The sequence below is a fragment of the Arvicanthis niloticus genome, chromosome 9, assembly GCF_011762505.2.
Source record: "Arvicanthis niloticus isolate mArvNil1 chromosome 9, mArvNil1.pat.X, whole genome shotgun sequence".
Taxonomy (NCBI): Eukaryota; Metazoa; Chordata; class Mammalia; order Rodentia; family Muridae; genus Arvicanthis; species Arvicanthis niloticus.
Window position 1 is genome coordinate 25,232,389 of NC_047666.1, and position 22,789 is coordinate 25,255,177.

Below are 22,789 nucleotides of genomic sequence, written 5' to 3' on the forward strand. Positions count from 1 at the left end.
CCACATGTGGTGTGCATACATAAATGCAGAGCAAACATTCATGCACATTAATAAATGAATATAAATAAAAATGCTTAAAAAGGAATATGTCTGCAACACAGATGATCTTCTGGAGCACTCTCTAAGAATGGCATGTCTAGCAATATCATGTCATGGAAAATGACAGCTACCTTATGGGTCACCTAATGGAGCACAGACCCTGTGACGAAGGCTGAGACATGAAGGAGATATGAACAGGGTTGATGTGATATGCTATGGTTTGTGTCCAGTTGCAAAAATGAGGAGTGTTGAGGTTACTGTGTTGCTCCTTACATTATGATTATAAATTGTAGCTATGTAATTGTCTGTTTTGAATTATGTTGCTTCATGTGTCTTGTGATTTCATTGTTTCATACAATGTGGCTTAGTTACACGATGCTGATGTCCTCAAACAGCACTTCGCTCCATTTTTCTTTTCTTCCTTCCTTCCTTCCTTCCTTCCTTCCTTCCTTCCTTCCTTCCTTTCTTTTTATTTTTTGAGACAGGGTTTCTCTGTATAGCCTTGGCTGTCCTGGAACTCACTCTGTAGACCAGGCTGGCCTGGAACTCAGAAATCCGCCTGCCTCTGCCTCCCAAGTGCTGGGATTAAAGGCGTGCGCCACCACCACCCAGCTTCAAGATGTTCTTGAACTCAGAGATCTACCAGCCTCTACCTCTGGAGTGCTGAGAATAAAGGCGTGTACTACTCCGCCCAGCTACAGCCTTCATATTATTGTGCATGAGCTCAATAAAGACAATTTAGGGGAATTAGCTCTCGCCTTCCACTTTTATATGGGTTCTAAGAATCGAACTCAGGTCTTTAGGTTTGTGCTGTAGATGTTTTACTTGTGGAGTCATTTCTTCAGCGCCAGGGGGTGGGATGGAGTCTTAATCTCATTTTATAGGCGCTCCTCAGATCCCTGCTCCTACCCCCCTCCCATTTCTAGTTCTGTCTCTCTCTTTCTCAACTATTCACCCATGCCCTTAGATTCACTACTGTTAGGTAGACTGTCACGTAAGGCACTAACCTTAAAATTTGTAACTTGCGAATGTGATTATTATTAGTTTATTCTAGGGCAAGAGACAAGAAGTCATGGGTGAATTGTGCAGGGCCCCTAGCGCCCACAAAACCCGGTCTAGGTTTATTGTGAGCGTACGGTACTATGGTACTATGAGCAAGGGCTAGTGACAATAAAGGACGTAGCTGGTTGCTAACCCACCTCTTCCGCGGCTTTCCCGCGCTGCCCGCGAGGCGTCCCTAGCAACCCGCGCGCACGTCTGCGGCTCCGCCCCGCGTGAGGCCGTGAGGGCAGGTGCGCCTGCGCGCAGCCGCAACCGCCAGTCAACTCGTTTCCCCTCCCTTCCTCGCCCCTCCCCCTCTCCTCCTCTTCCACAGCCGCCTGGAGCGCGAGGCCAACATGGAGCCTGAGGACCTGCCGTGGCCTGACGAGCTGGAGGAAGAGGAGGAAGAGGAGGAAGAGGAGGAGGAGGAGGAGGAAGAGGAGGGGAAGGGAGAGGTGGAGAACGCATCAGCGGCGGTCACCGAGGAGGAGGCCCGGACCTGTGAGGAGAGCGGCAGACTGGAAGAGTTCGAAGAGGCGGGGCCCGAGGTGGACTTGGATTTTAACAGCGAGTCCCAGCTGCAGGAGAGCACGGACGAAGAGGAGGACGAGCTGTCTAAAGCTTGGCTGCAGGCTCACCCTGACCGTCCTGGCAGAGCTTTCTCTCCACCCGCGCCTCCGCCCCCGCCCCCGCCCCCGCCCCCGCCCCCGCCCCGGTCCCCGCGGCACCTGTACACTCCGGTGGAGCATCTGGGCCAGACTGAGGTGTGAAGCGGCACTGTAGCCTGGAGCTGGGCTGTGGGGAGGAGCGGGGCAGAGACGACGAGTTGGGGCTGTGGGGAGGAGCTGAGCTGTAGGGAGGAGCGGGACTGAGGCCCAAGCTCCTGTAGAGGTGTTTGATCTACTGAAATTGGTCCAGGATCTCGGGACCTACGTGCTGCGGGTCGCCCTGCCTATGGACTGGACACCCACCCTGCTTGTGGGGCTGGAAGATTCTTTGTAATCTCAGGTTCTTCCTGACGATGACAGCTTGGTGTTTCTCGTGCTTCTTCTTAGTGGATCCGTTTTTTGTTTTTATTTTTAAAGTAGGGCAGATAAGACAGATGCGCTGGGAGCCAGTACTCCCAGAGCGTGCGGTTAGAAAGGCTTCTTTGGCAGGAGGTGGGAGCTGGGGAGGGAGCCTAGGGAATAGCTAACCAGTGGAGAGAAGTTTAGCATTTAATACCTTAATTTTATTTAAGTGCAAGCAGCCCCCCCCCCCGCAGGAATTAGTGTTGGTTAAGTACTCGGCGTGAGCTTTTGTGTGTCTTCCTGACCATTGTGTGTCTCTGCATTTGTAGCAATTAATGGGTTTCTAGCCAGTGCCAGGAACTTGGAAAGAAAGCAATTTGTGAGGCAGATCTAGTCTGGAAAATTAGAAAGCACCAAGTTAAGACCAAATGGAGGAAGAGCCAAGTTTACAGAGGTCCTGCCAAGATCATTTTGGAACTAACCGTGTTGCTAATGCTTTTTAACTATCAAGAACTGCGTTGTTGGTCAGTACAGCCACGTGTGGATCTTTACATCCTAATTAGTAATAAGTAAAACTAGAAAGGCTGGTGGTGTATTTAAGTGGTAGTGAGGTCTAGCCTTGTGCCATGAATATTTAAATTTATTTCTTTAGGTCTAGTGGAGGAATTCTTAAATTAGCCTACTTTAACGCTTCCCATAATCTAATACAAGAAAATTGTTTTTTCTGTATTACAGTGACCTGTCTAATTGTAGTAGAAAAATACTGCTTCTTAGAGCTTGGGGTGTCTTTCTCCTTCCTTGGAAATTTTGTTTTGTTTTTGAGACAGAATCTCACTATGTAGTCCTGTCTGTCTTGGTGCTTGCTATGATCAGACTGGCTTTGAACTCTTTAAGATCTGACTGCCTCTGCTTCCCAAATGCTGGAATAAACATGAGATCATCATACCCAGCCCTGCTTACATCAGTAGTGAATATATGAAACTGTAGCAGCCCTCCTTTTGTTTGTTCTCTTTATGAAGTTGGGGATTTCCAATCCTGATCTTGATGCATGTTAGGCAAACCCTGAGCTATAGCCCTCCTCCCCCATCTTTCTTTCTTTCTTTCTTTCTTTCTTTCTTTCTTTCTTTCTTTCTCTTTTTTTTTTCCTTTTCTGGAAACAAGATCTCACTATGTAGTCCTGACTGTCCTGAAACTCCCTATGTAGACCAGGCTAGCCTTGAACTCAGAGGCTTGTTTCTGCCTCCCAAGATTAAAGGCATGCACCACTATACCTGCCTCCTTCCCAGTGTTTAAAGATGTGTTCATTGTTCATCTGTTGTGTAACAGTGTTTTGTGTGTGTGTGGTGTGTTTGTGTGCATATATGCATGAGTGTATAGGTATATATTGAAGTCAAAGTTGTACTTCTACCTGGATTGCTTCCCACCTTATTTTATAATTTGACCAGGCTGGTCTACAAAGTGATCTTTATAGAGATCCACATGGCTTTGCTCCAGAGTGCTGGGATTAAAGGTGTGTGCCACTACACCTTCTATCTTAATTTTTGAGACAGGATCTGTTATGGAACCTGGAGCTCATTGGAAAGTTAGGCTGGCCTACCAGCAAGTCACAGATCTCTACCTGTCTCCGGCTACCAGAGCAGGGGCTGAGGATTGAATACAGGTGAAAGTCAGAGGACTATGTCTGTCTCTGTCTCTCTGTCTCTCTCTGTCTGTCTCTCTCTGTCTCTGTCTCTCTCTGTCTCTCTGTCTCTCTCTCTGTCTCTCTCTCTCTCTCTCTCTCTCTCTCTCTCTCTCTCTGTGTGTGTGTGTATTTGGTTCTCCCCTTTTTATGTTGACATTGAACTCAGGTCAGCAGGCTTTACACATGGAGTCCACTCCTTTCCCTTTTCCTCCCTACATCTTTTTTTTTTAAATAGATTTATTTTTTCTGTTTATATGAATACAGGGCAGCCTCAGATGCACACTAGAATAGTTCATTGGACCCCATTACAGATGGGTGTGAGCCACCATGTGGTTGCTGAAAATTGAACTCAGGACCTCTGAAAGAGCAGTCAGTGCTCTTAACCGCTGAGCCATCTTTCCAGCCCCCTACATCTTTTTAAAGTGAGTGATTCTGAGGCTCTGCTCTTTGGTTTTCCTGATGGTCCTGCACATCTTTCAGCTCAGATGATTTAAAACACTTCTCCTTGAAGCTTACATTTCAAAGGGAAATGTGTTGGGCTGTGGCCGTAGAGATTCTTGGTTTCCAACTTTTAAATGAGTCATGAACCCAGCTTACACATTTTTTATGTTTTCTGTTGGCCCCTCCTCCCTTTACTCTTACCCTCCAGTTTCTATCTAGTGTTCAGCATCTCTTCTGATAGTAGGTTGTCATTTTTTTCCGGAAGGAAAACAGTTTGAGCTTTAGTTTTGTCTGTGATATTCCATTTGCATGAAATGTGCTGGAATGAATATTTTTCTATGTCTAGGAGAACAGTTTAGTTGTGCAGAAACGTTTCTCTAATGTTTGAGTGATACCAGAAGCAAAACTATGGTGTTTCCAGATTTCCTCTCAGGTGTGGTCTGTATACATAGACTCATGTTTCTTAGGTTAATTTTGATAATTTATGATTTTCTTAGAAAATCCTTTAGTTCAGCAATGGTTCTAGTTCACTAGAATAGAGTACTATATAGTTTTTAAAATTTTTGCATGTATGTGGTGATTTTTGTTTCTCATTCCTAGTTTTGTGTGTCTCATTTTTGTCTTGATTTGTCACTGTAGAGGGCTATTTACTTTTTGTCTGAGGAAACAGCTCTTGGAATGTTCTATTTTTTTTTCCTTCATGTCTTAGGCTTTTAAAATGCTGTTGCTCTAAACATACACATATATGTTATTGTGTGGGCATGTGAGTTCATTGCTTTTGAGTATATATCTGGGAGTGGAATTGCTGGACATTTAGCAGGTCTGTAGTTAACCCTTTAAGGGTCCACCAGATGGTTTCCTGTGTGACTGTGCCATTTTACATTCTTGCTAGCACTGTAGGAGAGTGTCTAATGATTATAACCTGTTTTCTTGTTTTTATTGATCATTCATATGTTTATTTTATAGTAATGTCCATTTAGAGCTTTTGCCTAATCTTTATTCAGGTTGTCTGTTTCATATTGGGTTTTAAATTAAAAAAAAAAAAAGGGACTTTGCTTGTATCCGAGGATCTCTTATCTAATGTAATAAGTAGGGCAAATCCTGCTTAGCTTCCAAGATAAACTGAGATCAGTCAAGTGCTGGGAGGTGTGATGCAAACTATTGAGGACCTTTTTGTTTTTACAGTCATATGGCTTTTCTATTGAATGGTATGAATTCTTTATATATTTTATCTACTTCAATACAATTTTTAGATTTATTTATTTAATGTGTAGGGTGTTTGCTGCTACCTCTATATATACATATGTGTGTGTGTGTGCGTGTGTGTGTGTGTGAATGAGTGTGTGTGTGTGTGTGTGTGTGTGAGAATGAGTGTGTGTGTGTGTGTGTGTGTGTGTGTGAATGAGTGTGTGTGTGTGTGTGTGTGTGTGTGTGAATGAGTGTGTGTGTGTGTGTGTGTGTGTGTGTGAATGAGTGTGTGTGTGTGTGAATGAGTGTGTGTGTGTGTGAGAATGAGTGTGTGTGTGTGTGTGTGTGAGAATGAGTGTGTGTGTGTGTGTGTGTGAATGAGTGTGTGTGTGTGTGTGTGTGTGTGAATGAGTGTGTGTGTGTGTGTGAATGAGTGTGTGTGTGTGTGTGTGTGTGTGAATGAGTGTGTGTGTGAGAATGAGTGTGTGTGTGCGTGTGTGTGTGTGTGAATGAGTGTGTGTGTGTGTGTGTGTGTGAATGAGTGTGTGTGTGAGAATGAGTGTGTGTGTGTGTGTGTGAATGAGTGTGTGTGTGAGAATGAGTGTGTGTGTGTGTGTGTGTGTATGTGTGTGTGTGTGAGAATGAGTGTGTGTGTGTGTGTGTGTGTGTGTGTGAGAATGAGTGTGTGTGTGTGTGTGTGAGAATGAGTGTGTGTGTGTGTGTATGTGTGTGTGTGTATGTGTGTGTGTGTGTGTGAGAATGAGTGTGTGTGTGTGTGTGTGTATATATATATATTTTTTTTTCACTTGTATGCATGGTGCCTATGAAGTAGGAAGAGGTTATCAGATCTCCTGGAACAGGAGTTATAGATGGTTGTGAGCTTCCATGTGAGTGCTGAGAACTGAATCCTTGATCCTCTGCAAGAACAGCCAGTGCTTTAAGCTACAGAGCCATCTCTCTAGCCCCTATATGTAGTTGAAATCAAGAAATAGAACACCTAGCTTTTTCTTTCTCAGAATTGCTTAAGATTGTTTTGAGTATTTTGTAGTTTCATATGAATGTTGGGAATTTTTTGCTTTAAATTTTTTGTGAAGAATACCATTGGAATGTGATAGAGCTTGTATTGAATTTGTTGATTTGGGCAATATGCACATTAACAATATTAATTATTTCTAATCCCCAGACATTGGCTATCTGTCTATTTGTGCTTATTTTCTTTTTCCACTGTCAACTTCTTTTTCTCCCCTCCCTACCTCTCTTGAGAGGTCTCACTGTATAATTTGGCTTGGCTGGGCTGAAACTCAACTCTACATAGATCAAGCTGGCCTCTACCTGGGATTAAAGGTGTGTGCTACCATGTCTGGCTAAAGGTCCTTTTTTTCAATCTCTTTCATTAGAATCTTAGACTCTTTAGGATGCAGGTTTTTTACTTTCTTGACTTAATTTGCCCTTCAGTATTTATTTATGAACTGACTGTGTGTGTGTGTGTGAATGAGTGTGTGTGTGAGAATGAGTGTGTGTGTGTGTGTGTGTGTGTGTGTGTGTGTGTGAATGAATGTGAATGTGTTAGGGTCTGGAACTTGCTATAGCCCAGGCTGGCCTTGAAGTCTTTAAGTCCTCTGACAAAGTACTGGGATTACTGACTGTTGATCTGTCTGTCCTGTCCTGTCTGTCTGTCTGTCTGTCTATCTATCTGTGCTACTTTTATTATTTCTTCTTTGCATAGTTACTTGTATACAAAAATGTAACTGATTTGTGTGTGTGTGATATGTATATACATGTTCATGTATATGTGCATGCAGGTATGCAACTATATGAAGGCCAGAGATCAGCTCTCCTCAGTTACTGCCATTTCTTAATGTAGCTCATAGAAATTGAACCCAGGTCCTTGTGCTCATAAAGCAGGTACTTTACTAACTCGGCTACCTGTCTAACCCTCTAGGCTTTGTCACTTTTAAAATCATTGTCTCTGTTGCTATGACATCATTTTGCTGACTTTAGTTTACCTTAGCTTATTTGACATGTTTAAAAAAGTAGCTTTTTAAAGCTTCTTTGTGCGCACAGGTATGCAGGTGTGTGCAGGTAATCATGGAGGCCAGAAAAATGTGTGCGATTTCCTGGAGCTGCAGGTACTGTTGATTGTTAGCATCCTTCAGCCTATGGGTGCTGGGAATTAAATTTAGGACTGTTGGAAGAGTAGCAAGCAAGCACTCAACAGCTAAGCCAACTCTCCAGTCCCTGTTTTTATTTAATTCATTGCATTTGGGTGTTTGTGTGTGAATATGTGCCTTCACATGTGTACACTCTTATTTGTGGAGATCAGGAGATAATTTATGGGAATCAGCTCCCTTCTATTATATGGTTATGAGTACCAGGATTGAAGAATGTGTTGGTCATGCTAAGTGAAAATATCTTTATCTCACAACCTTATTTATGTAGAGAAGGGTATCATGTAGCCCAGGATAGCCTCAAACTTACTAGCCAAGGATGGCTTTGAACTTTTTTCTTCTCTATTTTTTTTTATTATTTTTATTTTATGTAAATGAGGCTCTATTTGCATGCACACTTACATGCTAGAAGAGGGCATCGAATCCCATTACAGATAGCTGTGAGCCATCATGTGGTTGTTGGCTATGTGGTTGCTGGGAATTGAACTCAGGACCTCTGGAAGAGCAGATAGTGCTCTTAACTTCTGAGCCATCTCTCCAGCCTGGCTTTGAACTTCTGATTCTTGTGTTAGCACATCCTGAGTACTGGGATGATAGGGCTGTATTACCACACTTTGGGTGTTTACATGGTGCTGGAAGTTGAACCCAGGGCTTTGTGTGTACTAGGCAAGCACTCTTCCAGCTGAGCCACCTATACAGTTTCTACTCTGATTTCTAATTTCCTGTTATTTAGCTCTCCTGACTTTTCTTATTTCTTATAAACTCAGATTTGAATATAAAAGTCATTAATTTTGCAACTTGTTAATTTGTAGTAGATTCATTGTAGAAGCTTCTAGATAGAAATTGATACAGTGAATTTGGATTTTTTTTAACTGGATTTTTTTAAAAAATAGTTTTCATATTATCTTTTAACCAACAGAGGAGTTGCTTTTCAGCATTGCTGATTCCAACAGCCAGAGGAGCTCCACCCAGGTGTACACCCAGGTCTCAGGGGTCGAAGAGGTCTTAGGCTACAGAAGGAATTTTAGGACAGATCAATGAGAAGTAGAGTTCATTATGAACAGTTTACTCCCAGACTCCTGTGGAGACATTTCAATAGAGACTCATACCAATTTTCAAGTTATCTTGTTTAAAGGATCATGTATCAGAATTTAAAAAATTAAGTAAAATGTGCTGGACCATAGATGGTGGTGAAGGCTTTTAATCTCAGTGCTCTGGAGGCAGAGTCAGGAGGATCTCTGAGTTCCAGCCCAGGCTAGTCTACAAAGTGAGTCCTAGGACACTGAGGACCACACAGAGAAACCCTGTCTTAAAAAAACAAAAACAAAACAAAAAAGTACAACGTTTTGATATGCTTATTTTTTCTTTTTGAGACTATAATATAATCACATAATTTCTCTCTTTCCTTTCTTCCCTCCATACCCTTCCATATGCCCCTCCTTGGGCTCTTTGAAATTCATGGTCTCTCTTTTCATTAATTGTTCCATGCATATATGTATGTAGGTATATATATATATATATATATATATATATTTTCCTAAATATAACCTGCTCTATCTAAAAGATTTTTATTTAACAAGATTATAAGTTATTTATGGGTGTTTTGTGGAGGTTTTCAGATGAATGCTGATAAGATAGATTAGGTCATATATTTTTTCTGCTGCGTATGTCCCTTCTCATAATGTATCTGATTTGATTCATATGCATGTACAATTATATGTACATAATATTATAAATAGGAATTTTCCCAAAAAATTCACTGAAACAATGAAGTTTGTCTTACTGTACATGCACCTCAAACCAGTTCTGGTCAGATTAGCCTTTCTTTTCTACCTGTCCAGATACATTGGGATTACACTTGAATAAGAACAGTCCAAATTTGATTGTTAGGGTCAGAGAAGCTTATACTATTGCTCAGAGTGAAATGTACATTCTGTCTAGGTGGAGAGTAGAGGGTTCTGAGATTGCTAGGTGCATTGTTTGAGAGGGGTATGAGTACATGCAGGTGAAGGAACTAGACTGTCAGGTACATTATTACAAGGGTATGTGTGTACATAATCCAAACCAAATAGGGTCGCAAGCCACTGAACTATACCCTACGTTTGCCTGCCCACACCCTCCTGTGAGGGAAGATCAACAGGTCCAGTCTTGAGAGTCTCTTGTGGGTAAGTTATAGCTGCTTCTGCTGAAGATGGTAATGTTAATATGCTTGGAGAATAGCATTTTATAACAGAATGAAAGCATTTTATAAAGTGAAAGATGTGTTCTAGCATGGATACTTTTGTTATTGTACATCACCCGGCTTACGTGCGCTTTGACTTTTAGGTTGTTCCACTGACTTGCCATGTATGGCAGCAGTCATCATATCAAGATAATTTTAGATCCCAGTTTTCCAACTCCAGTACAATGTTATTGGAAGCAGCAGTCCAGTGGGGCCCTGAGGAGGATCAGGTAAATCTGGGACACATTCTTTTTTTTTTTAACCAGTAGCACAAGAAATGTAATATGTTTCAGTGTCCCAATGGTGCTCATAATTCTATGTAGAGCAGAAGCTCGTCCCTGCTTTCTTGGTCTCAATAGTCTATATTCTTCAAGACTGTTGTAAAGAACTTTGTATATGTGCATTATGTCTTGGGATACTTAGCATACAAGAAGTTAAAACATTCAAAATTACAAACTCATTACTTGACGATAATTTATTTTAAGAGGAAAGGTGTCTTTTTTTTTTTTTTTTTTTTTTTGTTTTTGTCTTTTTTGTCGTTTTTTGAGGCAGGGTTTCTCTTTCTCTGTTGGTTGTCCTGGAACTTGCTCTGTAGACTAGGCTGCCTTTGGACACTACCTGCCTCTGCCTCCCCAGTGCTGGGATTAAAGGTGTGTGCCACTACTACCCAGCTATCTATTTCCATTTTTAAACAGCTAAGTGTATTGATGTATAAAGAAATGTATTAATGTGAACTGTTTTAACTATATAGTTTGTCAGATGAGCTTTGAAAGATACAGTCATGTACATATCACTGTGGTTGAGACATACAGCTTTGGTATTATATACAAAAGATTCTGAATGCTATTTTAATCATTGCCTTCTCCAGTCCCTGATCTTATAGCAAGCATCCTGTAGCTGGTGGCTCTGTAGCTTTGCCTTTTCAAAATTATAGTGTGTGGACTTTTAAAATCTGATTTCTTCCTTTCTTTCTAAAATTAGCTCATGTTACATGTATCAGCTCTTTAATTTTCATTGTTAAATAATATTCTTTCAGTTTTTTTTTTTTTTTTTTTGAGTAAACTTGTCTTTCTGTTGAGTAAATACCTAGGAGTAGATCAGCTAAATTATATAATGGTATATTTAACGTTATAAGAATATGCTAAATTATTTTCTGAAGTACCTGCTTTTTTTTTTTTTTTTTTTTTTTTCCCAAGGAATGGAATAGCTAGGTTTAGAAATACTTGTTCAGTTTTTTTTTTTTTTTAATTACTACAGTATAGATTTGTAATTTAGTACCAAATGTATTGATTTGACAATGAGAACTTAAAATATAGCATTTTATACCGTAAGTGACTACCTGGTACTAGGAGATGGAAATGATTGAAAGAGAACAAGAAGGAGGTTAATAGAGCAAGAAAGAACATAGAAGGAACAACTTTTTTTCCCACTCTGGTGAGAATGTTGTTAAGTATGCTATGAGTAGACAGTAGTATTAATGTGTTGATTGAGTTAATGACCAACATCTTTTCCTTTCAGAGAGCAGACTCTTGGCATTGTCTTCCTCAAGAAAGGGATTCTTCCCAAACCTTGGATATATCCCAGACTGAGATTGGCAGAGAAGGAACAGAAGTAACAGACCTACCCTCTCAGGAGGGAGGTGAATCGGCTCAGTCACAGCATCCAGTAAAGGAACCAAAGCTGGATCTCTTGTGTTCTCCATTGCTAAGTAATGCCTTTCTCTCTATATTTTAACATTTTATTTTATTTCATGTGCATAGGTGTTTTACCTGCATGTTAGAGCTGTGCATCGTTTTCGTGCTTGGTGCCCATGGAGGCTAGAAGAGAATGAGTCTCTGGATCTGGAATTATGAGTGCTAGGACTCACAAGAGAATTCACATTCTCTTGAAGGGCGACCAGTGTTCTTACCTTTCAAGCTCTCTCCTCAGCCCTAAGTGGCCTCTGTGTCTTTAACCAGAGGTAATAGCTTATATTTCCTTTCTTTCCTTTTCCTTTTCCTTCCTTCCTTCCTTCCTTCCTTCCTTTCTTCCTTTTTTTTTTTTGGAGGCTGGGTTTCTCTGTAGCCTCGGCTGTCTTGGAACTCAATTTGTTGACCAAGCTGGCTTCGAACTCAGAGGTTCTACCTGTCTCTGCATCCTGAGTGCTGGGATTAAAGGTGAGAGACACCCCTGCCTGGCAATAGCTTATATTTCTAAAAACACTTTGTGTATGTGTGTGCACACAGAACCTTGTTAGTTTGTTCCTAACTAAATTTATTTTAATTGAGGATCTCTGTGGAGCTATACTCAAAAGAACTGGTTGGTTTTAGTTTCCACACTAGCTAGTAGGGATAACCATATTAAATAGACTATTGATCCTCATTTTAGCATTGCTCATAGAAGGCTGAAAGGTGATCACTCCCATTCTCATGGGTATTTATCAGTAGTTGTCAGTACGTTTTATCTTTGATTGGTATTCCCTCATCAGTGGAGAGACTGTTTCCTCACATAAAATAAGTGTCTATATGTCTTCACTTGATTTTTATTGTTGTGATAAAGATCATGAACAAAAGTATCTTGGGGGGACAGAGTTTATTTGGCTTATGTATGCTGGATCAAAGTCCACTGAGAGAAGCCAAGGCAAGGACTCAAGATAGGAGCTGAAGCAGAAGCCATGGTGGAATGCTCCTTACTGGCTTGCTCAGCCTGCTTTTATATACTAGGATTACCTGCAGGCAGCCCACAGTGGGCTCAGCCCATTCATATCAGTTGTTAATTATGAAAATACCTCCCAGAGTTGCCTATGGGCAATCTGATGAAGGTAATTTCTCAACTATGGATATGTCTGTGATCCTTGGACTTGTTCTAAGCCATTGTTATCCTCAGCTTTGAGAACAAAACAAGATGAAATTGGATCATTTCTTTGAGATCGTCCTGCTTGTCTTTTAGTGTAGAATGGCTTTCTTAGCTCTCTACTAAAGATAAACTAACTTCAAGTAACTCTCAAACCAAGGTATTCAACTATACAGATGGTTTTATAGAGCTTTGTAGAGAAGAAGTCTAGGACCCAATTGAGCATATTCTTTTCAAAACAAGCTGATGATTTGCAAGACAGCATGCTAGTGCAGTGTTATGTGGTGTGGAACATTAAAGTCTATTGCAGGTTTCCCTTTGGAGAAAGGTGGTTGACCTTGCTGGGAGGAGATGGCTGTGATCAAATAATTGAAGGCCGCCTTGCTAAGGAGAAAGTAGCTCCTTTTTTGTCCACTAGTTTATGTAACCGATTAAATGCCTATTGTGTTTTAGTCCAAGGGTAGATAGATGAACAATACCTCCTTTTCTCTGAAGAAATTTCCATAGCTACAAGAACAGAAGTCTACAAACTGTAGCCCACAGTCTAAAATTTGTACTCTTTATGAATGCAAATTTTAAGAATGTTTACTTTACGTATTCATTTAATTTAGCTATTCTTTAAAGAGTCTTGACATACTCTATCTTGCTGGGAATTCTGTGTCTCCCTGCTTCAACTTCCCAAGTGCTGGGATATATGTGTGTACTACCCAGCCTGAATGCATTTTTGTTTTGTACTTTTAATGTAATACTCTAGATTTAACCTAAAGCTTTGCACATGCTTGGCAAATATTTTACTGCTGAGCTATAGCCCTCACCATTTGAATTTTTAAAGGATTGTGAAAACAAAGTATATGTAACAGTTCATATGTTGTCAACAAGCCTAAAATATTTATGCTCTGACCTTTTACAAAAAAATGCTTGCTAACTTGTAGAGGTTAAAATGAGGACATGTAAAGTATGGGTGCTGCATTTAACTTAACATAAGGTCTTTTTACAAAGGTAATATTCCAGCAGCCGAAAATTCTGTTCTGTTACAGCAAAATGTCAAGGAAAATTCTATAATAGAAAGATTTCAGCATTGAATGAGAGAGTATACAGTGCAATTTCTTGTATAGCTGCAGTTCTTCTTGTCAGTAGATAAAGTAGACATTTAAAGCTACTGGATCTTGTGTCATATGGCCACTGGACATGGCATTCCTGCTGTTCTGTCCCGCACAGATGCTGTCATCATGGTATTAGGCTTTCACCAATGGCAAATATCATTGATCTGATGAGTAATGGAGGGTCCTACGCTGGCAACGTCTTTCCAAATGTGAGGACGCAACAGTTGAGAACAAGTATGAGGAAGTCACCGCCAGCTATCTGTATAGCCTTCCCATCCATTACACACATATACATGGCATGCTTGAAAATTAACAATTCTGGTTTACTCCTTTAAAAAATACATTTTTTTTTTACTTAACCTAATTTAACTCTCATACACCACTCAGATATTTTTAAAAATTTAAGGAGATGCTCAAATGATGCTTATAACTAATTACTTAGGATTTTTTGGTTATATCTCAATGTTTATGATAATAAAGATTTCTGTAAATTTTGGAATTTGGTTAGGGATAATTTTAATTTTATTATTTATTTTTCATATTATTTTATGTGTGGGGGTGTTTTGCCTGCATGTATGTTTGTATACCACTCAAGTGACTGGTGCTGGAGGAGGCCAGAAGAGGGTGTCAGAACCCTTGGAACTGGAGTTACAAATGATTGTAAGTCACCATGTAGGTGCTGGGAACCAAACTTTGGTCCCCTGGAAGAGCATCAGCCAGTTCTTTTAACCATTGAGCTATCACTCCAGCATCAGATAACTAATTTTTAAAAAAGATTACCAGATCATTTAGTTAATTGAAAATAATTTCTTCATTTTTTTTTTTTCTCGAGACAGGGTTTCTCTGTGTAGCCCTGGCTGTCCTGGAACTCACTCTGTAGACCAGGCTGGCCTCGAACTCAGAAATCCACCTGCCTCTGCCTCCCAAGTGCTGGGATTAAAGGCATGCGCCACCACTGCCCGGTGAAAATAATTTCTTGTACTCACCAGAGCCCTTTGTGGTGTTAGCCCTAGTTTTTTTTTGTTTTTGTTTTTGTTTTTTTGTTTTTTTAAAACTTTGTTGATTCTTTGAGGGATGAAGATTATTTGTTTTGAAGGTTTAAAAATGATTATCTAAGTCAGTGCCAGAGCTGAATCATATTAACTCTTCTGATGTTAGTTTTTCTTTGTGTGTGTGTGTGCGCGTGTGCGTGTGCATGTGTATGTGTATGGGTATTTCAATATGCATGCTAGAGGACAGACTCAGGTTTTGTTTGCCAGAAGCCATTTTCTTTTTTGAGACATTGTCCCTTACTGGCCAGAAACTCACTCATTTGACTTATTGGCTGGCCAGAAAACCCATGGATTTGCCTGTTTTTAACCTTTTCAGCCCTGGGATTGCAAGTGTGCAATACCTTGCCTAACTTTACAATCATTAAGGAATTGAACTTAGGTTTTCATGCTTGACCAGAAAGCACTTTACAATGACTAAAATTATGTTTTTAAAGTTACTGTCATTTCATATTTTTAACCAATTCAGTAAATAGTTTTAATTTAATACCTACTAAGTATAGCAGATCCTTTGCTTGCCATTGAGGATATACCTGTGATAAAGCAGCTCTATGGAGTTTGAGAGGAACCAAACATGTGTGCCAATCCAGAGCAGTGAGAGTGATAGGGTCCCAAGTGAGGGCCCGTATCACCAATGTGAGCAAAACTCCTCTGAAGGCATTCCAGGAAGAAGGCTGATACCAGGGTGGAGTCTCAAGAAAGTGTGCTGTAGCAATCATTAAACTCATGTTGAAAAGCAGTTTAGTTTTAGCAGCACATCACTAGTCAATTTTTGTAGGCTGCTGTTTTAGAAATCAAGGTTTATATGAATAATTTTTGTTTGGTAGTTTTATAAGTGCTATAGAGAATAAGGATTTTGTACTACTTTCTATATATTTAAAGAGATAAGAATTATTTAAGCTGAGCATGGTGGCGGCACATGCCTTTATTTAGTCCCAGCACCTGAAAGGGAGAGGCAGAGGAGAGAGATAAGCAGAGAGGTAAAGACAGGCAGTCTCTGAGCTTGAGGCCACCCTGATCTACATGGAGAATTCCAGGACAGCCAGGATAATACAAAGAAACCCTGTCTTGAAAAAACAGAAACACCCCACTCCCCAAACCACCAACAAAAAATAATTACTTAAGCTGTTAGGGAACCATAGTGCTTTTTTCTTTTTAAAGTTCAAACTCTTTAGGTAATATACCTATTTTATACATTTTAGAACTTCAAAAAGCATTTGTGTTTGTGATACCATCTTATGGTAAAGCTTAAACGGAAAATTTAAGAAATTTATTTATTTAAAATTGGCCACCTGTTACTTATATATTAATACCATACATAATTTTCTTGACAAGCCATTTTGTAAAACAAATATTTATTTAGAAGGGAGGCCTTGTTTCAATATTATTTTGAATGTAATTTTTATCCTCATAATCTCTTAACAGTGTCATAGGGCCCCAGAGCCCTTAGATTACCCTTTGATATGTTCATATATAAAATTTCACATTACTTAAGATTGAGGGGCCAGCAATATGACTTCACAGGCAAAGGCACTGCTGCCAAACCTGATGACCTAGGTTTGATTCTTCCCACACAGTGGAAGGAGAGGAATGATACTGCAAGTTGTCTCCTGACTGCCATTTGATCATAGCACACACTCACACCCATCCACCCACCCACCTCACACCCACACAGAATAAAAATTAATAAGAAAAATTAATAAGAAAAGACACCCTTTAATTGCTAATGATTGTTAATGTAAATTGTAGAGTAATATGCAAAGAAGTTAGCATGCTGACATTTAACTTGTTTACATATGAGGAGATTATTTAATAATAGTAGGTTTTGTAAATACATTTTTTTTACCTCTAAGGTAGTAGTGGTACTTAATCTTCAGAGTCTTGGTGGGTTAAATGAAATGCTGTATGTTAAATGTTTAGACTTTTTCCTGTTCCATAGATGATTGCTGCTGTTACTATAGTACTATTGTACTGATGTAGAAGATGCTTTAAAGTATTGCACGAGTAAGCTAAACACTGCACTTTTCAATTGCTCAGCCTTTTTACATTTGAAACTTTGCAGTGATACAGGATAACTTTGCTGCTCCTGATTTGCCTTTGCTGACATGTGTGACACAAGACCAGGAGGTTGAGCTTGATTCCTTGTTTCAACAAAGTGAACTAGAATTTGCACCTTTGAGGTAGGGTGATTCATTTTTTTTGCCTTCTAAATTTTGTACTCTTCTCGTAAGTCGTTAATGGTGTTAATGGATTCAGGCTAGTGTGAGATTGGGAGTAGAGTTTAGGTATTCTTAGGACAGTCTTGCATCTTACATTGGTGCAGTGTTTTACATGTAGCGTACTATGTAACTATAGTTCATTTAGAAGTCGTGTATGGTTTTGTGGCCTTGAGGCATACTTTGGCTATCAGTTCCTGAGTTTCCTGTTCTAAGTCTGTACATACTGCTGCTGTCCTTCCCCTCCATCCTATCTTCTTTCTGCAAGAAAGCAGGCATTTATTTCTAGGATATTAATTTGTCTGCACTTTGAGTTTGCTCAGCTGTTATTGAATCAGTCTAGTTAGGTTTGTTTATATCGTGCAAATATCAAGTAAGATTTTTGTAATATTTCTTTTTCTTTCTTTTTTTTTTTTGGTTTTTTTGAGACAGGGTTTCTCCGTGTAGCCTGGGCTGTCCTGGAACTCACTCTGTAGACCAAGCTGGCCTCGAACTCAGAGATCCACCTGCCTCTGCCTCCCAAGTGCTGGGATTAAAGGCGTGCGCCACCACTGCCCGGTGTAATATTTCAAATTGATGTCTTTTAGAACAATCAAAATGGAAGGACATTTTGTAATTCTTCAGAAACATACTTGGAACTGTCCAAGGCTTTGTTTTCTTTTAAAACTAAAAGAAAACTGTACCTTAAACTCAAAACTCTAGATATTTAGCTCTGTCATTATGCTGTATATTACTTTAGAATCATGGTTGCAAAGTTCTTTGTTTCCTTTAGATTGTCAAAGTGATTAAGCTAGATTGTGTTTTGGGAGAAGATCTATAAGTACAATAACTGACCAGTGAACTGAGGAATATAAGTTAGATGAGTGTCAATTCACAGTAGGTGGCATGCATTTAAAATAGCAAGACTTATTAAAAGGCAAGCTTTTAACCTTTTTTTTTTTTTTTTTTTTTTTGTAATGTTGAAATTGATTTTGTTTTAGGAGAATGCTGAAGCAGTATCAGGTAGTTGTTTACTTACTGGTTGTAAAAATTTTCTTTGTTTAATCTTTAGCTAAAGAGTGAAGATTAGAACTTTTAAAAATGCACCTTTAAGATAACCTGATTTTAGTGATACCAGGTTTGTATTTTTGTATTAGTATTTAAAAATTAAAATATCAGGACCTAATTATTTCTTTATAACTTTGTATTTTCAGAGGAATTTCTGAGAAGTCTGAAGATACTGAATGGCTTGCTCGACCGTCAGAAGTTAGTGAAGCTTTAATCCAGGCCACCTCAGAAACATCTTCAGACTTAGTTAACAGTTGCTTTAGTATATCTCAGCATCTACTCCCAGGTAGCACAATTTTTGGGTCTCAGCGCTCTCTTTTCTTGTTTGAACAAGAAAATAATGGAGAAACTGTACCATCTAATGCTCCTGATGAACTGAAAAGCCCAAATGACTCGGATCATTGTGATGCCTTGTATTCATATATGCCATGGCCAACAGAAAAGGACACTCAGCAGCCAGAAGGCAACTTGGCTGATAAAGACCAAGTTTCCACTTCAACTTTATCTGATATTAGTGATGAAAGTATAGCTGCTAAAAGAAACAACAGTTTTGGTGTTTCTTGTTCATATAATCAGTATTGGGAACAGGAAGTTAGTAAGGACCATGCTTCCTTCCCATGTGAAATTACTCCTCTTCCTAATAAAATGCCATACTCTTTCCTGCAATGCATGTTAAAAAGAGGAAAAGGGGCTCCCTTGACCTCTGATAATCATCTTGAGAATGTTTGTTTAAGGACTCCAGCAGAAGATGAGATGAGTCAAAAGAATGATTCTTTGGAGGGTTATGAAGGAAATGAAGATCTGCAGAAAGAATTGTCTCAATTTTTTAAGCAAAAAGAGACTAGAAATACTTGGGCATCTTCTCAGGTGCATGCCAAATATCCAGAGATAAAGTATGTTGGGACTGTTGCTGTCCCTGGTACTCAAAAACAAATTGGAGAAGCACATATACTCTGCAGAGGACTTGATATCTCTAAGCTGGATATCTCTGGTTGTCCTCTTCAGAGAGTCAAATCCAACTTGGATGAGACAGCACAACAACTCTGTTTTCAAGAGGAAAGAAACCAAAAGGCAGCTTCTACTTTTGGTGAGAAAAATGTTGATGCTACTGAAAATGTAGCCTTTGAGGCAATTATTGCCTCAATTGAGTCTTCCAATCAAGAGAGTCTTGCAAGTGAGACCCAAACTGACAACAATGAACTGTTAGCAGATGACAGTGAAGAGAAAGAACCCCTAAAACCAGACCTTTCCCCATTAAATTGTAAGGATGAAATCTCTTTCATTGATAAACTTATGCATCTAAAATACTAATCTACTTCTGGGGTGTTTAAAGCAGCAGATTCAGAACTATTGTTGTGTAAAGATGATGATGCTAGCTCCCTATATCTGTATCCAGGTTTGAGATTACCCATTAATGCTCCTCAGAACATGCTCAGTAAGCCAGTTTCTGTCTTTCTAGAGCTTAAGTCATCTTTAAGTGAAAAAGCTTACAACCAGGCTGTTGGTCTTGAGGAAACACAGTCACCTTCATTTCAATATGGTATAAACAATCTTGACCTTACAGAGAAGGTAGGATCTTCAAACATTAGTTTTGCAATGAAAATATCTATTTCAGAATCTTGGGTTTTACAAGATTTAAAGCAGCAGACCTTTGAAGAAGTTGCAGATTTCTCAGACTATAATTTGGGTAAGGATGGAAACTAGTAACCTTATTGAAGGTCTGATCTGCTGCTGTATGGAACAGCTTTTTAGCACACTTGGCAGCATGTGATGCTGGTCCCACTTTGCATTAACACTGATTCATGATGCATCACTGATTATAGTCAAGTCAGCCAAGAGGTATTGCTGGAAGCTGATGAAGGCCAAGGTGAAATTCCTTGGCCTTGGGGGCTGAGTCAGGCACTATATATATAGTTATGCAACATGACCCTTTTTTCTTTTTTTTCCCTTCCTTCCTTCCTTCCCTTTTCTCTCCTTCCCTCCCTTGCTCCCTCCCTCCCTCCCTCCTTTTCTCCCTCTCTTCCTTCCTTCTTTCCTTCCTTCCTTCTTTCTTTTTTTTTTCTTTTGATAGACGGCCTGCAGGGGAAGGTTGAGTCTGGCGTCCGTGCTCTGTGTGGGGATGCTGAGTACTTCAGCCTATATGGAAATGCTGGTGCACACAGTGAGAGAATTGCTGAATGGGAAAGAGAGGTGAGATACAATGAAGTGGTCATTGTAGAATACAGTCCTTTCCAGTATTCAGGAAATGGTGTTTATTTTTTGCCTTTCACTGTTTCCCAAACATGGGGCCTACAAAGCTTAACTGGTAAGTACGTGGAGCTTGCAGATTTAGAGAATTTGCTTGATTATCTTTGTGACAGCTCCTTGTTTTGGCTACTTACCTCACAATCATCATCTGAGGAGAACCATTTTGAAAAGCCTGTAAGTTTTTCGACATTTTTTTGGATTGATAAAGGAGTATTTTAGTTGAAAAGAAAATCACAATGAAAGTAAAGAGCTCACTTGTTTTTGATACCAATTCTGACTCACAGTGTGGTCTTCATCTCATGCCCAGGAATATGATCTCTACCAAGTGTTGACAGAAAGATTGTTTCATAGCCTGTAACACTCTACAAGTTCTTTGGTGTCTTAGGAAAGGACATCTTTTGTCAGTCTCGCCTTTTTATCTTTTTTTTTTTTTTTTTTCTAAGTAGTCCAGGTTGTCCTGGAGTTTGCTATGTAGACCAGACTGGCCTTGAATTCAGAGAGATCCCCTGCCACTGCTTCCCAAGTGCTGGGAGTGAAGGTATCTACCACCACCATGTTCAGCCCTCCAGGCTCTTATTTTGAGGTATCCTTTTCATGCTGGGCTAGCAAAAATATTTGGGATACGTGAAAACAAGACACATTGAAGTTCTAGAAAATTTTGACTTAAGGCATTTAAGAAAATGCCAAGCATCATTGTTTGCCTCAAAAGGATACTTCAATGCAGAGCCCAAACTAGTCAGTCTTTCTGAAGATACCTAACAGCCTCTTCTCAAGTAAGCAACAGAAGCTTGTACACACTCCCCACCTGTCTGCCCATGCCACCAGTATCGTTGTCTGTAAGAAAAATGGTGTCTCGAGGGACTTACGAATTCTTTATAAGGCTTCATTTTTTTTGATCTTTGGACCTCCTTGAGTCCCACCCTTGTTTGTGTGATGCTGTCATCACCAAACTGGTCTCACTTGTGATGTGTCCTTGTTCAGGTTTAGAAGCTGATAATGGGAAGATAACAAAGATCACATGAAGAGTTTTCCTTTTATTTATAGGTTGTTGACTGTGTAAGAAAATTTCATGGGGTTAATTTGTTTTCTTCAGTATTCTAAAGTATATATTGTTTGAATTTTTAATCTGATGAGAGTGGGGTAGAAATAATGGCTAATACTCTGCTCAGGTTCAGTGCCAAGAGGTTCATAGGTCACAGCAGTTCACTAGTCCATCCTGTCAGATTGATTAATGTGGATTATTTTGGTCCACAATTTATAATGAATACTTCTAGGATCATGATTCACTACATAAGAATACTAATAGGTAACCTTATTTTGTTCTTGATGCTGTATTATGACTGCCTACTACCTAGCTATTAACCCTCTCTCCTCAAGTGGTCTAGCTTTCTCTGAATTGCTGTCAACTGTGCTTCTGGGTGGTAATCTTTTCCAAGTTAGGTCCTTTATGGTCCTTTATGGTTTTTTTTTTTTTTTTTTTTTTTTTTTTTTTGCCTTTTGAGACAGCCTTTCTCTGTGTATCCTTGGCTGTCCTGGAACAGAGATCCATCTGCCTTTGTCTCCTGAGTACAGGGACTAAATGCATGTGCCACCACTGCCCAACAGATTTTTTTTTTTAATGAATATTATTTTCACCTCCAATTCAACTTGTATATATCAAAATAGCTCATATGTCCCCTATATCAGGCTGATCCTGCAGATTCTGCTTTTTTATAGAAATGTTAGCATTTTTCTAGTTTCTTACTCATCTTTTATTCTTTTTTTCATTAGCAATTAAAAAATGGGAATTTCCAGAGGATTCAAGTTCAGTTCCTAACACCAATATCAGGTCACTTACAACCACCTGAAACCAAAGCTCCAGAGGAACATCAGGAGCCTCTTCTGGCCTCTGAGAGCACCTGCATCCATGGAACAACATACATGCATGCATATATACATTCATAACATACATACATTCATAACATACATACATACATACATATAAATAAATAAATAAAACATCTTTTAAAGTAATGGAAATTAAGGGGTGAAGGCCTAGCTCAGTGATAATTTGCCTAGCATGCCCAAGGCATTGCCTGGCACCACACATTCAGACTTAAAAATGGGAAATAAATCTGAGTATTTTCCTCCTGGTTCCTCTCATTTTCAAATAGTTCAAATCTGTTGATCTATTAAATACTTCTCATTCTTTTAATTCTATATTATTTTCTCTTCACTTAGCCAACAGACCATGAAGTTATCTGTAGATTCTTTGGTATTACCTGCTATAATAACCTTTATGTTTGAAGGTGTGTTAATAGTACATTTTCATTGAAGTCAAGATTATAATTTTTTTTCCATTATTTGGAAGCAGTGGAAGAAAACTAATTCACTCTCTTTTATTACCTATATCAACTTTTTATCTCCCTCTCTTCTTCTTACTCTGCCTTTACACTTAAACTAAACTTTTAGGAATAAGATTCTTGACTTAAAAATTTTGGGCTTCTCATTCTATATTTTGGACTAT

General features: G+C 39.4%; 1 protein-coding gene across 9 annotated transcripts in view; it reads left to right on the forward strand.

Annotated features, from left to right (window-relative positions):
• The first annotated feature begins 1,391 nt into the window (after positions 1 to 1,391).
• Alms1 (ALMS1 centrosome and basal body associated protein) overlaps positions 1,392 to 22,789 on the forward strand; it is a 103,155-nt gene continuing 81,757 nt past the window's right edge. For 2 of the 9 annotated variants that reach the window (XM_076940010.1, XM_076940011.1), the window contains exons 1-6: positions 1,392 to 1,844; positions 9,894 to 10,019; positions 11,308 to 11,497; positions 16,836 to 16,953; positions 18,183 to 19,297; positions 20,108 to 20,226. In XM_076940010.1, coding sequence (XP_076796125.1) covers positions 1,437 to 1,844; positions 9,894 to 10,019; positions 11,308 to 11,497; positions 16,836 to 16,953; positions 18,183 to 19,297; positions 20,108 to 20,226 — 2,076 coding nt within the window. In that variant the 5' untranslated portion in view covers positions 1,392 to 1,436. Of the gene's footprint in view, positions 1,845 to 9,893; positions 10,020 to 11,307; positions 11,498 to 16,835; positions 16,954 to 18,182; positions 19,298 to 20,107; positions 20,227 to 22,789 lie in introns of those variants that run through there. The other 7 variants (XM_076940013.1, XM_076940012.1, XM_034511931.2 and 4 more) reach the window with 7 other exon arrangements.